The 12,880-nt window shown below is 38.5% G+C and overlaps 2 protein-coding genes and 1 long non-coding RNA gene across 4 annotated transcripts in view; all 3 read left to right on the top strand.

The window, feature by feature from the left end:
* The first annotated feature begins 299 nt into the window (after positions 1 to 299).
* On the top strand, positions 300 to 2,265 carry snrpd2 (small nuclear ribonucleoprotein D2 polypeptide). Its single transcript, XM_076988776.1, has 3 exons — positions 300 to 440; positions 986 to 1,165; positions 1,980 to 2,265. Coding segments are annotated over exons 1-3 (357 nt in total). The 5' UTR covers positions 300 to 438; the 3' UTR covers positions 2,155 to 2,265.
* A 4,965-nt stretch (positions 2,266 to 7,230) lies between these two features.
* LOC143508787 (uncharacterized) lies at positions 7,231 to 8,718 on the top strand. The gene is made up of 3 exons (XR_013129467.1): positions 7,231 to 7,387; positions 8,092 to 8,181; positions 8,308 to 8,718. It is a non-coding gene; the product is annotated as an uncharacterized LOC143508787 (long non-coding RNA).
* Positions 8,719 to 11,120: 2,402 nt separating this feature from the next.
* The window catches only part of vaspb (vasodilator stimulated phosphoprotein b), a 45,184-nt gene continuing 43,424 nt past the window's right edge, over positions 11,121 to 12,880 (top strand). Inside the window, exons 1-2 of one of the 2 annotated variants that reach the window (XM_076988773.1) lie at positions 11,121 to 11,319; positions 11,710 to 11,767. In XM_076988773.1, the coding sequence (XP_076844888.1) occupies positions 11,763 to 11,767 (5 nt within the window). In that variant the 5' untranslated portion in view covers positions 11,121 to 11,319; positions 11,710 to 11,762. Of the gene's footprint in view, positions 11,320 to 11,555; positions 11,768 to 12,880 lie in introns of those variants that run through there. The other variant, XM_076988775.1, reaches the window with a different exon arrangement.

Here is a 12,880-nt window from a genome sequence, read left to right as displayed (position 1 = left end):
TGAAAAATACAAGCCTGATTTGTTTTTTTGTTTTTATATTCAAAACGAAAAACAAAATAATAGTTTTTTTAATTTTCTGATTTTGATTTTCAGTTGAATATCAAATGAACAAATGATACGCGGATTTACACGGACCCTGCTGGCTACCCTTACAAAAAATGAACGGGATTAAAACTGGGTCGACTTCACAATTCACAATATATATATATATATATATATATATATATATATATATATATATATATGAACAAATATAACATATAGACAAATAACCAACCAAACGAGACTGACCCGGAAATAATTGTATTAAAGGCGGTATTACACAAGGAACTGGCATCAGACAACGTTTTGTAAGCGTGAAAATATTTCGCTTAGCTTGGTTAAGAACATATCGGCTGGTGTCGTTCTCTCTAAAGATTTTCGACCGGTCAAAATAAAATGTAAGTTCATTCATATTTTTTGTTACGACTGTTATATGTAAATTCAGTTATAAAATTAAACTCGATAATACAACTGTACTTGGAAAAAGACGAAATGCAATGTGCTTTAACAATCGAATAACCTAATCCGACTAGTGAGCCCGTTAGCTGTAGGGATTACACGAGTTTATGTGAACGAACCTTTAGCTAGATCAATATTCACTGCCGGATTGTTCACGTATTCATATTTATGAGTAGACTGCTGCTTTGTTAACATTGTATTTAACACAATTATTGATCGTTTGTGATTTTGTGTGGATAAATTGGCCTAGCCAAGTTGGCTAGCTAGCTTCCATACGTGGTTGAGAAAAACTTGGCTATTATTAGGAGCTTAGCGATAGTAAATTTTGCAGTGTAACTACGATTAAGTTTAATTGAATAAAAACGTATAACGTCCTTGTACACTTGTTTGTCAGGTTAGGTAGGATAACTAAACTAGCTAGCAGGCTACTACACAGAGTGCTACGGTGTCTTTACAAAGTACTGCTCATGAACACTGTTTTTAGGAGTCTTCTGAACAAGCCCAAGTCGGAGATGACTCCGGAGGAGCTTCAGAAACGTGAAGAGGAAGAGTTCAACACTGGACCCCTCTCTGTGCTCACCCAGTCTGTCAAAAACAACACGCAGGTCCTTATCAACTGTCGCAATAATAAGAAACTGCTGGGCCGAGTGAAGGCCTTCGACAGGTACGTACTTGTCGTGCTTTTTCAGTAGTAACCATTTTAATTATTTGCTGAATTACAAAATTTGTATATGAGCTAAAGTACGTATGACATTTTCAAAATATTTTCAGATACATTGTGGACAATGTTTTGTTGTATGGTGCGTACAAGGAAAGGTGTTTCTGTTAATTGGGGAAAAATAGTTCAATTTTTAAATGTGAAAATACTAGTCATTCTGGCCCTTGAGTACATGTAGCCTAGCTACTAGACATAGAAAACAGAAAAAGATGGTCATTCTTGAAAGTGTCTTTAGATTTAGCCAAATTTTCATTCTCTTTAAAAACAGCATTATTGCTGTTATGTTGAAAGAATATGACTGTTTTTTTTTCAGTGAACTTCTTAGCTAACAAATGCATTACTTGAGATTCTGGGTACAGCAATTTTAATACTGACTTGGTCAACAAACTGACCTTTTATTAATGATTTTGTAAATGGCTAAAACTCAGAAATCGAATTATAGATGCCATAAGTCAACCAGCATACAAGTCGGAGAACAGAAACAAAGTGGTGGATGTAGTATGTCTGTGGATGTGTTAATGTATACCAACTTGGATGCACCCACAGAACATTATTTTACAGTAGAATAATAAGTTCCGAATTCAATTCACTGCACTCTTCAAGTGTGTATCTTCTTAAATTAATATTGGTAAATTATGCTGGACATGGCCATCATTAATATTTCGTGGTCAGATTGCAAAAATTTGTTTAAAGCAACCACTAAATTTGGTTTCATAGCATTACACAATCATCAGCAGTTCCTCAATGTGTTCTATTGCAGGCATTGTAACATGGTGCTGGAGAATGTGAAGGAGATGTGGACTGAGGTTCCTAAGAGTGGCAAAGGCAAAAAGAAGTCAAAACCAGTCAATAAAGATCGCTACATCTCCAAGATGTTCTTGAGAGGAGATTCAGTCATTGTTGTACTGAGGAATCCTCTTATAACTGGCAAATAGACTTTTGTGGATTTAATTGTTTGATATTTTTTGTTTTTGTCTTCCTTTTTTTGGTAAGGCTTTGATTTTGTTTTCAAAATAAAATTTTGTATTTACCCTTTTCAACTGGTACTATGATGTCTGCATGCTTTTATTTGTTGAAACATTCTACCCAGAACTTTACGGCAAAGTTTGCTGTTAATTACTAGTAGAAGTTGTATATATTACTAGCAAAATTGGTCTTAGTAATAACAGGTCAGCCATGGGTGGCAAGTAAAATTCTTTTTTTTTTCTATAGCTTTTTTTTTTTTTTTTTTTTTTGAGGGGTGGGTTCTATAATGCATGATTTTATAAGTAATGTTCATGTGGTATAACTATACCAATATAACCTAGAAATAAAGTTGGAGTTACCCATCTTTACAATGGGTTACCTGGGCTGACCCATGTTTCATTTTGGTAAAAAAAAAAAAAAAAACCTTGGTTGTAGAAGGAGTATTGGTTGATGACTCCCCTATTTGAGTTTGCTACTGTCCCTTGGCTACAGCTTGAGTGTCGGTGTAGTTTTCAGCAAGCAGGATTCGGTAAGTGACAAACTGCCATTTAAAGGGCTTTGCATTATTAATATGACCAAATGTGCTGACTGTCACTTCACACCCCTGTCCACAATTGCTAGTTCTTTCTGATCATTTGCTGGCTCTGTAACACATAGTCTGACGGTATCTTAAACTATACTTTAGTTTTCCTAGATTCAGAAATGTAAGCAAAACTGACTTGCATGGCATGAATGATAAGATTTTGAAAAAAATACCTTGAGAAAATGAGACCTCTTGAATCAAGGCCTTCACTGGCCTTAATGCTACATATTTAATTGTAACTTTGATTTATGCACATGAGATTGTTCTGTGCCCTGACGAAAGATTGTTAATAAGTAGCTTTAATCATTGAAGCATACGTATTAAATTAGTTAAAGCAGGAAAACTTAATTTGTATCAAATTTGATATAAGTGGAGCTTGTTCAGAAACAGAAAAAAACATGAACTTCCCAGGTAAGCTATGCACGAATCTGATCATTCACAAAATGCAAAAACATAGTTCATCAGACCAGGCCACCTTTTCCACTGCTCCATTGTCCAGTTTTGATGTTCACATGCCCTATGTAGGTGCTTTGGATGGGGAACGGGGCACTAACCTGTTTGTGGCCATGCACAACCATACACGGCAAGCTGCAAAGCACCCTGTTCTGACATGTTTCTGTCATATCTAACATTACCAGTAATGTTATAGCAACTGTTCTGTGACCAGTTGGCCTAGCATTTGCTCTCTACATATCATTAAGTCTTCTCCAGCTCTGACCCTGTTGCCAATTCATTTTTTGCCTTTCCTTGGACCAGTTTGGTATGTACTAACCCTGGCATACTGGAAACACATCACATGATCTTCCATAATGGAGCTGCTCTGACCCAGTCATCTAACAAACATGCTTTTTAGCCATTTTTCATGCTTGCAAATCAACTTCAAGACCAGACCGTTAACTCGCTGCCTAATATATCCGAACCCTGAAGCCTGGGGTCCACACCCCACCCTACAGCAGATGTTCTAGAGGATCACCCCCCCCCCCCTCTGGGGCTAGACATCTGGAGCCTCTGTGTGTGGCAGGCTAGATCTGATTATCAGATTTCTGATTTACAGGTGAAGCTCTACCTGAGACCGTTTTATAAGCCTGTGAGTAGGATTTGCATAGTAATTTCAGCAGATTTGGGGGAAATTTATTTGACTTTTGCATAATAAGATTAAGGGTGGTTTTGACTAGCTTAAAATTTGCTGTGATACCCTCAATTGGCATTTTAACATTTACATTTCTGTGTTAAAAGTAATTCTTAACACCCTCACCATGGCCCTACAACTCTTTCTAGTTCAATTAAATTTAAAACTTCTCTTGGCTACAAGTCTATGTTTTATTCAAAGGGTTAGATGAGCATGCAGAGGTGATAAGAGGGGAAGTGATTACGATAGTGATCGGCCATGCATGGACACTCAACACCCTTCGTGCTACACAATACCATCACTCTGCCCAACATCGATTGCTGCAGTAACTCGAGAAGCTGCAATTTATTTTCAAGTAGATTTTCAGCTCTGTGAGATCAAGGATGCAAATTGATGCAGAAGCACCGCATAGCTAATGTATGTATTAAAAATGTCCATCCATCCATCCATCCATTGTCATCCACTTTATCCAGGTTCGGGTCGCGGGGGCAGTAGCCTAAGCAAAGAGGCCCAAGTTTCCGTCTCCCCAGCCACCTCTTCTAGCTCCTCTGGGAGGATACCGAGGCGTTCCCAGGACAGCCGAGAGATAAAATATCTCCAGCGTGTCCTGGGTCTTCCCAGGGGTCTCCTCCCAGTTGGACATGCCTGGAGTGCCTCCCTAGGGAGGCGCCCAGGTGGCATCTGGACCAGATGCCCGAACCACCTCAGCTGGCAACTCTGTGGTGGAGCAGCGACTCTACTCTGAGCCTCTCCCGGATGACCGTGCTCCGTACCTTAACTCATTTTGGCCTATTGTATTCGCGATCTCATTCTTTCGGTCACTACCCAGAGCTCATGACCATAGGTAAGAGTCAGAATGTAGATTGACCAGTAAATCGAGAGCTTTGCCTTTTGGTATTAAAAATGTACTCTATCAAAACAAGAAGTTGAATGCATCACAGTACTGGTAAGTAAACGGTTTAATCATGTGGCAAGTTTTAATTCTAACCACATAGAAGCACAACCAGTACAACAAATTCATGTCGTGAAGACTGAGACCAACAAATTAAACAAGTGGATTCATGTATGTGCCTGCCTGATTGAAACAAAAACCTGCAGCCACACCATACCTTTGCAGTGATTGCATTCTCCTGGGCTACAATTTGTAACTGTACATGTCCAAGATGCATCTCTAAGATAAGTGTACCTAAATAAAAATGGTAATTGACTGTATGTGCAATGCAGATGTTCCTTTCCAGGCATGAGGACTTGCCATGCCAATGTTCTGGAGGATTACTATGATAATTAATATTTTCCAACATTTGTGCATTTATATACAAAAATAATAATTCATTTATTCAGTGTCTCCCAGAACTTCCTTTCACAAAACCAAATAAAACAAAACAATAATAATACTCCTAAAGTAAATGTTGTGTGGGCACCTGTGTGTGTTTACCTACTAATGTGTAGTAATGTTTAAATGTCATACTTGTTTTTTGTTTTTACGTACATGAACAAGGGAAGGAATAAAGATAAAAAGGAAACAAAGAAGGAGGCAATAAAGGATGTGTGAGATATGTATTTAAGTGGACGTGTATTCAAATTTGATAAGATGGTAGCTATATTTATATATACACGGGCAGAGTGAGTTAAAAGGTCAATCAATCAATCAATCAAAGTTTATTTGTATAGTGCTTTTCACAACACATGTTGTCACAAAGCGCTTTCCAGGATTTAAAAGGTTAACAATACTATGGGTCCAGAACCCTAATGAGCAAGCCAAAGGCGACAGTGGCGAGGAAAAACTCCCTATGATGGTGGAAAATAGGAAGAAACCTCGGGAGAACCAAGACTCAAAAGGGAACCCATCCTCCATTGGGCGGCCCGTTAACACACAAATTACACAAAATACAGACAAATACACAAGTCACACACAAATCACACAATCAGACTAAGGTATAAAGTCTTGGTCATGCTGTTCTATAATTTTGGATAAGTTAGCCATTTTTTCTAATGTTCTTTAAGAGGTAATTATAATAAACAAAAAAAATAATTTGAAAGGAAGTTTTATGACAAGATATATAGCTAATAGCTAAATACAGCAAGGTAAGACAATGACAGTAGTAAACAACATGGAACAAACAATACATCATGTGAATAAACTAAGCACTAAGTATAATATCCGAAATAGAATAACAATAATCAACCTTTCCAGCCCATATGAATCAGTGAAATTAAAGTGTGTTTGTAAAATAAGCTGAAGAAAGAGTACAAAGAGTATTGGTAGTATTAAAATAATGCCTCTAATTATATAAACAGACTGTATATTCTGCTATGGATGGTCTTAATCTTATCAGATGTCCAGCAGATATTTGCTTTGGTTAATGGTATCCATGTTGTGTATTTAGATCGCCCCCTGATGGTTCCAATGTTAGGTGCATTCACAAATTACCTCAGAGGAAACAGCGAAAGTTTACAGAACATTCCAATCACAAAAACCATTGACTGAAGATTGTAACGTTTAAGTTAGTAATATTTGTTGCTGGTAAGCTGTAAATGATGTGCAGCAATGATGTTGCTGTATTTCTCTTGCATTAAAAAGTTTGGTTCAAAATTTGTGCCTGGATAGTGACATGTATTTTACCTGTGTGGTAGACTGGTTTAAAGAATGTTAAGTGTTAAGTTAAAGTTAAGTTAAAATTACATGTCTGTGCAGTGTAACTTGATTGGCCAATCATAAAATATTGCTGAAAATAGACCACTGTTTCTGGTAGTATGTTTATGCATATGGATGTTTGAGAGAATGGACACTAAGATGTCTTAAGATATCTTGTGGGCAGTGATGGCTAAGTTACCTTGAGAAAGTAATCCGATTACTGATTACTGATTACTCCTTTTAAAAGTAACTTAGTTACGTTACATATTACTTGATTTTAAAAGTAACTACGTTAGATTACAAGTCACTTTAATAGTTACATTCAGCAGCAAAATAAATTTTTCCAATACTCACTTTATTGGAAGTGCATTTTTAACAGTAACAATGTATTGAAGCAGGTTCGGTAACCGAGGCAGAAAGTGCTTAATACAAAAATCCCGAGGAGGCAAACTTTATTGATAACGCAACCCTGGCTCGCGCAGGCTCCGCCCCCCAGTGTCACTTAAAGGGCAAGACTCGCCGTGAGGAGTAGGAGTCGCTACAGTATCTCCTGACATTACGTTTGTGTAGCTGCGCGGTATTATTTGTAAATTTATTTGTAAACGTAATACAAGCGAACTGGGGTGGGTTTCCCGAAACGTTCGTAGCGCCAAGTACTTCGTAACCTCTCATGAAACGTACGAGGTTAAGAAGTACTTAGCGCTACGAACGTTTCGGGAAACCCACCCCAGTTCAGTCAGACAGCTTGTGAAACGAAATACCATTACAATTTCAAGCAATTTAAAGTAGGCTACGTTAGTCAAAATTCCAGCACTTTTCAAACGTGGAACACAAAGCAACATTAAAATTGGTCAGGTAAATGTTCCTTCCCCTGTTTTTGAGGGGTGTTTCTTTACACTACCACATATCGTTACGGGAGGACACTGCACAGAATGACTTGTAAAACGTGCTCGCGCTCTCACAGGGTCGCGCGCAGCGTGCGGAGTCGAGCGCTACGGTCAGACGCAAAAGTAGAACTGAGCCAAAAAGAAAGCAAAAATATATATTTTACTAGGGAAAATATAAATAGTAACGCACAGTTATTTGGATAAGTAACTTTAATCTGATTACTGGACTGGAAATAGTAGCGCGTTATATTCATACAAAATCAAATATTCAAGCAGCTAACAAATGTATAACCCAAAAAGAACAACCCCACTTTGACTCCATACTTTCTTTTTACTGACTTCTAACTCCTCCACCGGAAAAAATCTCTATGTTGCCGAACCAAGGATATTTTCCCCAAATATATAAAAATCACTTTTATAAGTCACTCTGGATAGAGGCCTCTGCAAATTTATGTAGGGGAAACCAGGTACGGTTGTAACATTTTAGTGGTTTCTCCAATAAATCAAAAACCATTTACACTGGAATAGCCAATTTGCTGTATTATGAACTTCAATGTGTCAACTACTGAAACAATGATAAGCTAGCAACTTGGTAAGCTAGTCCACATTTCCACATTGAATCATTCCGAGTCACATTTGTGGCAAGTGTAAAAGTCACTTCCATCTGTGCAGTCCTTGTGTGCCCAGGCTTTACAGGACTATCACTAAAGCCAGACCTGGAGTAGCTCTCGAAGCACACAATGCAGAATTCATCTTCATCAGGTGAGTCCTGAATTTTCTGCTTCTTGCTGCTTTTCTCAGCCTCCAGTTGTTTTTTCATGGGAGTATCTGTAAGGACAGCAGTTTCTCTTCTTTTCCTCACCTTTGTGGTCTGCTTTCTTGGTCTAGCTCGTGGATGTGGACAGACGGACCTGGGTGAAAAGGTCGTATCCATAGCAGACGGTGAAGGCTCAGGCACCACACATGGTGTGATGGGGAGGATGCTGCAAGTGATGTGTAGGATGCCACTGTTGCCACAGTGGGTGTTGGAGCTGTAATACATGCAACTGCATTCACTGCAACTGCAGTGGAAGATGGAACCTGTGGTGTCACTGCTGGCAGGGCGATCTGTGACTAGATATGGTGCAAAGTCGCTGTCACTAAAAATATCTCTTTTAAAAGGCCAAATTCCAGTGCATGCAAACCCTGCCTGAATATTTGATGGTGTTGCAGCCAGGGGAAGGGAACTCTTCACAATGCTTGGCACATAATAAATGGTCATTGTCACTGTCATGGTCACTTGGTTCAGGGATAGTTGTAAATAAGGTGTTACCAGTGTTGGGGAGTAACGAATTACATGTAACGACGTTACGTAATTTAATTACAAAAAAAGTGTAACTGTAATTCGTTACAGTTACAATGAGAAAATATGTAATTCAGTTATAGTTACTTCTGGAAAAATTGGCGAACGTAAGTTGTTGGTTCTCCGCCAGAGGCTCAGGGATTCCGTGTCATACAGCGCCGTGCTCAGGGTCCTAGTGCCTGTAGAATTAATGGCCCGACTAACGTAATTTAAAAACCAGGACATTTCCACAGTTTTAAAAAATATCCCGGGACATGACGTGAAATACGGACATGTCCCGGGAAATACGGACGTTTGGTCACCCTATTTAAAGTCCTAAACAGGTATTCGCTGAAATCATACATGACTATTATAGACAATGACAGACGGTATCAAATGAGTATTTATGACTGTTTGGTGTTGGAAAAACGTTTGTCGATGTCTATGACACAACCTAGCCTACCCAATTGGTATCATTGGACCTATCTTAGACCTACCGTTCGACAAGCAATACATTTAAATTAAATTTGTATGAAGTAATGAAATGCAGTTTAGTATCTAATCAAGTGCAACACATGCAGATTGTATAGAATGCAGTATTTAGAGATACAATGCAGTTAGTTACAGCTAGTGTAAGTAAAGATGGTTAATAAATATGTGCAGAGTAGATAAATTATCTAGGGAAATGCATGTGTGTGTAATGTAGTTATGGTAGTACAATGCACAGGGCAAAGAAAAATATATGGTATAAATGTGATAAATAAATACAGATGGAATCATACAGATAATATACAGATTATCCTATACCACTGTAGATATGGCTATACAGATGTGGATTGAAGAGGAACACTGTACAGATTTTGTGTGGATGGTAAGATATGGATAGAGGGGAAGGAAAGTATGGTCTTTGGGAAGAGTTCAATAAGGTGACCGCTGTGGGAAAGAAGTGGTTTCTGAACCTGCTTGTGTTAGTCTGCAAACTGAAAATGGTAGAGCCTGGGGGAGGAGCAGAAAAGAGTATGGCCCGATGACAGTAGTCTGAGAATCTTACATGCCTGGTGCAGGCATCTCTTCTTGTGGACCTCCTGTGATTGCCTGTCAGCAATTCCCTCTCAGCTTAGTACTCTTTTAAGTTTCACACTGTCAGTTCTCAAAAATTAAATGTTGATCATGGGTCAATACTCATTTAAACCTTAAAGTAATCAAAAAGTAATCAAAAAGTAATTAGTTACATTACTTTTCAAAAGTAATCAGAAAAGTTACACTACAATTACATTTTAAACAAGGTAACTTGTAACTGTAACGAATTACTTTTTCAAAGTAACTTACCCAACACTGGGTGTTACAATCGTCCCAGTACCACCGGCCATGTTTTCACCTCATGTGAACGAGCCTGACTGCTAGTTAAAAAATGTGTGTCATATTTTTTGTCAAATGTGATTTTTACACCCCAATCGAAATTTGTCCTCCGCTATTAACCCATCTGTGCAGTCAGAACACACACACACCCACACACTAGTGATTACTAGGGGGCTGTGGATCACACGTGCCCAGAGCGGTGGGAAGCCCTAGCCCGGCGCCTGAGGAGCAGTTGGGGTTAGGTGCCTTGCTCAAGGGCACCTCAGTCATAGCCTTAGGTTTGGGAATCGAACCCACAACCCTCCGGTCACAAGTCCAGTTCCCTAACCGCCAGGCCATGAATGGAAGCCCATTCCTGCCACCTAAAATTAAAAAAAAGATTAAGTAAATTGCTATCTCATTATTTCAAGATACTAAGTCATTATTTCGAGATACTAAGTTGTTATTTCAAGATACTAAGTCATTATTTCGAAATCTCAAAATAATGACTTAGTATCTCGAAATAATGAGATATCAATTTACTTAATAATGAGAAAAAATATATATGTGCTGTTTTTTTTTATTTTAGGTGGTGGGAATGGGCTTCCATAAGTTAGACACATGTTAATCAATACTATTTTTATCTTACAAAACAGTGATTCTAATAATGCTTGTTTGGATTCATAGGCATTTGATCTCAGGATAGTATCCAAAAAATATATCTGATAAAAAAGTTAAATTTTTACCTAAAAAAACACTTTTGGTGATTACCTTCTCTGGGAGATTCAAATATGGCTCCTTTTTTGTTAGCAAGAAGACAGTCTAACTGAGCATGTGCACAGTGAGTGTAATCACTCTAGCTTGTTTCTGATTGGAGGAATTCAAGGTGTTACAACCGTCCCATGTTACAACTGTCCCTGGTCTCCCCATACATATAAAGTTTCTCATTGTTATTCAGGACGAAGAGAATGTCCTGAATCTTAGATATATTACAATGATGCTTTGATGAACATTTTTTCGATTAGATATCGGAACGCAACATAAAATCCGAATTAACGCATTTTTGCCCCTTTAAATTAAAAAGGGATCCTGGTTTTCTTTCTCTTTTTTGCCGCTTCACCAAACGTTGCCCTTTTAAATCAGGATAGGAATTATGGCGCTGAGCCGTGAGGGAGAGACGAATATTTTACACCGCGCAGAATGGAGGACGAAGACAGGAACACGCCGAGTTATAGAAGCAGGTTAGGCATGGGCCTCCAAACGAAATTAGGCAGATTAGTGAATGACGGAGGAAGTTTATCGAGAATTGTTGAGCGTCAATGATTTGCAAACGGCAATTCAGCGGCTGCACACACAAACATGCATATTATCAATATTTTATGTATAAACATATTTGTAGCCAAATATTTAGGGAGGGAGGAAGAGACAGATGAGTCCAGGATACTGATTGGAGTTGACAAGCCCGCTCCACTCTCCCACCCTCTTTTCCCCCAAACCAGGAAATTAAAGGAGTTGAGATCCTGCGCTCCTTGAACAGAAAAAAAACAACTATTGGAGTGAGGTTAATAGATGAATAACTCGTCGATATTGACGGTTTGCTTTTTTTGTTTTTGTTTTGTTTTCCTTTGAAGGGAAACAGATCCGAAGCCTGTCCAAAAGAGAGGATCTACAGAGTCGCTAGACAATGAGGTAAAGCAGGTCGAATGCGATTTGCCTGTGCTTTTGTGTTCATTTTGTTTTGGACGGGATACAGTGCAGTGCATTGATTTAGTTACATCGGACAAATGCGGTGAAAGTTCTGGGGGCTATATCTCGATTTTTCTCATACGCCTGATGCGTGATTAGATCTCAGTATGAATTTTTGAATGTCGCCAAAGCGGCCGACTCATTGATGTTTATGCCTTCAAAGTTTAAGCAAGTATAGTCTCATAAAATGTGTTTACTTATTTGAACTTACCAAAATCGAGAGAAGAGTATTAATAGTTTTGTGGTATACTGGCTACGTGACGTTGTTTTCACTTTCGTGTTGTTATTTTTGTAAAGTCAGTGAAAGCGATAGCCTATACGCAGAATATTTATGTATTTTTCTGGTTGGCTTGTGAGCTACTTTTTTTTTTGGTTTTTAGGATTACTCCATCAGTGGTATATTTTGTTATATACAACAAGCATGCCCACACACGCTGAATAATATTTCCCTTCGGGAGTGCGAGCTTTATAAAGGCAGCCGTTGCATTAGCTACCTGTCCCTTTGTACGTAGTCCCCTTACTCCCACCTAGAAGTGGCGAGGGTGTACCCGGAACTACATGTGAGCCATGTGTGGCACGCAAAGATGTGCATTCCACATCCTGTTACAGCCTGTGCTGTTAGCTGTCCCACATTTACTTAGGATTGTGTGAATTGCTACTTTTCACTGTTTCTTATACAGTGGTCCTTTCCCATTCTATCAGAAGCTAACAAATAAAAAGGACAATTATGGAATACTGAGTTGCCAGTTAATTTTACATTATTCATCTAACTCTTCAACAAATTCCTAGGTAACCTGCATAACAGGTTCCTTATCAGAGCAGTAGCACTGTCTCATACTGTCCCAGCAGTGTAGGCATGGACATTCCTCTTCTGTAATGATTCTAAGGCAGCAGATGTCTTGCTATTTTAACAGACAGTCACTGTTTGTTGCCTTGCTGATGAAGAAAAACATCATTACGCATTTTTTGTCCTACAGTGGTTGAAAAATACTGATGGGCTATGGTTTATTGAGTAGTGAGAGGGCTGGGTTTTTTTTTTTTGGTTTTTTATTTGCT

Source organism: Brachyhypopomus gauderio, chromosome 2, assembly GCF_052324685.1.
Source record: "Brachyhypopomus gauderio isolate BG-103 chromosome 2, BGAUD_0.2, whole genome shotgun sequence".
Taxonomy (NCBI): domain Eukaryota; kingdom Metazoa; phylum Chordata; class Actinopteri; order Gymnotiformes; family Hypopomidae; genus Brachyhypopomus; species Brachyhypopomus gauderio.
Note: the sequence above shows the minus strand (reverse complement) of the source record. Positions and strands in the feature narration are given on the sequence as shown.

What these genes read in the sequence shown, in the direction of transcription:
- snrpd2 (XM_076988776.1), top strand. An exon ending in CGAGTGAAGGCCTTCGACAG is followed by an intron (nt 1,166 to 1,979) that starts GTACGTACTTGT and finishes GTTCTATTGCAG; the next exon opens with GCATTGTAACATGGTGCTGG.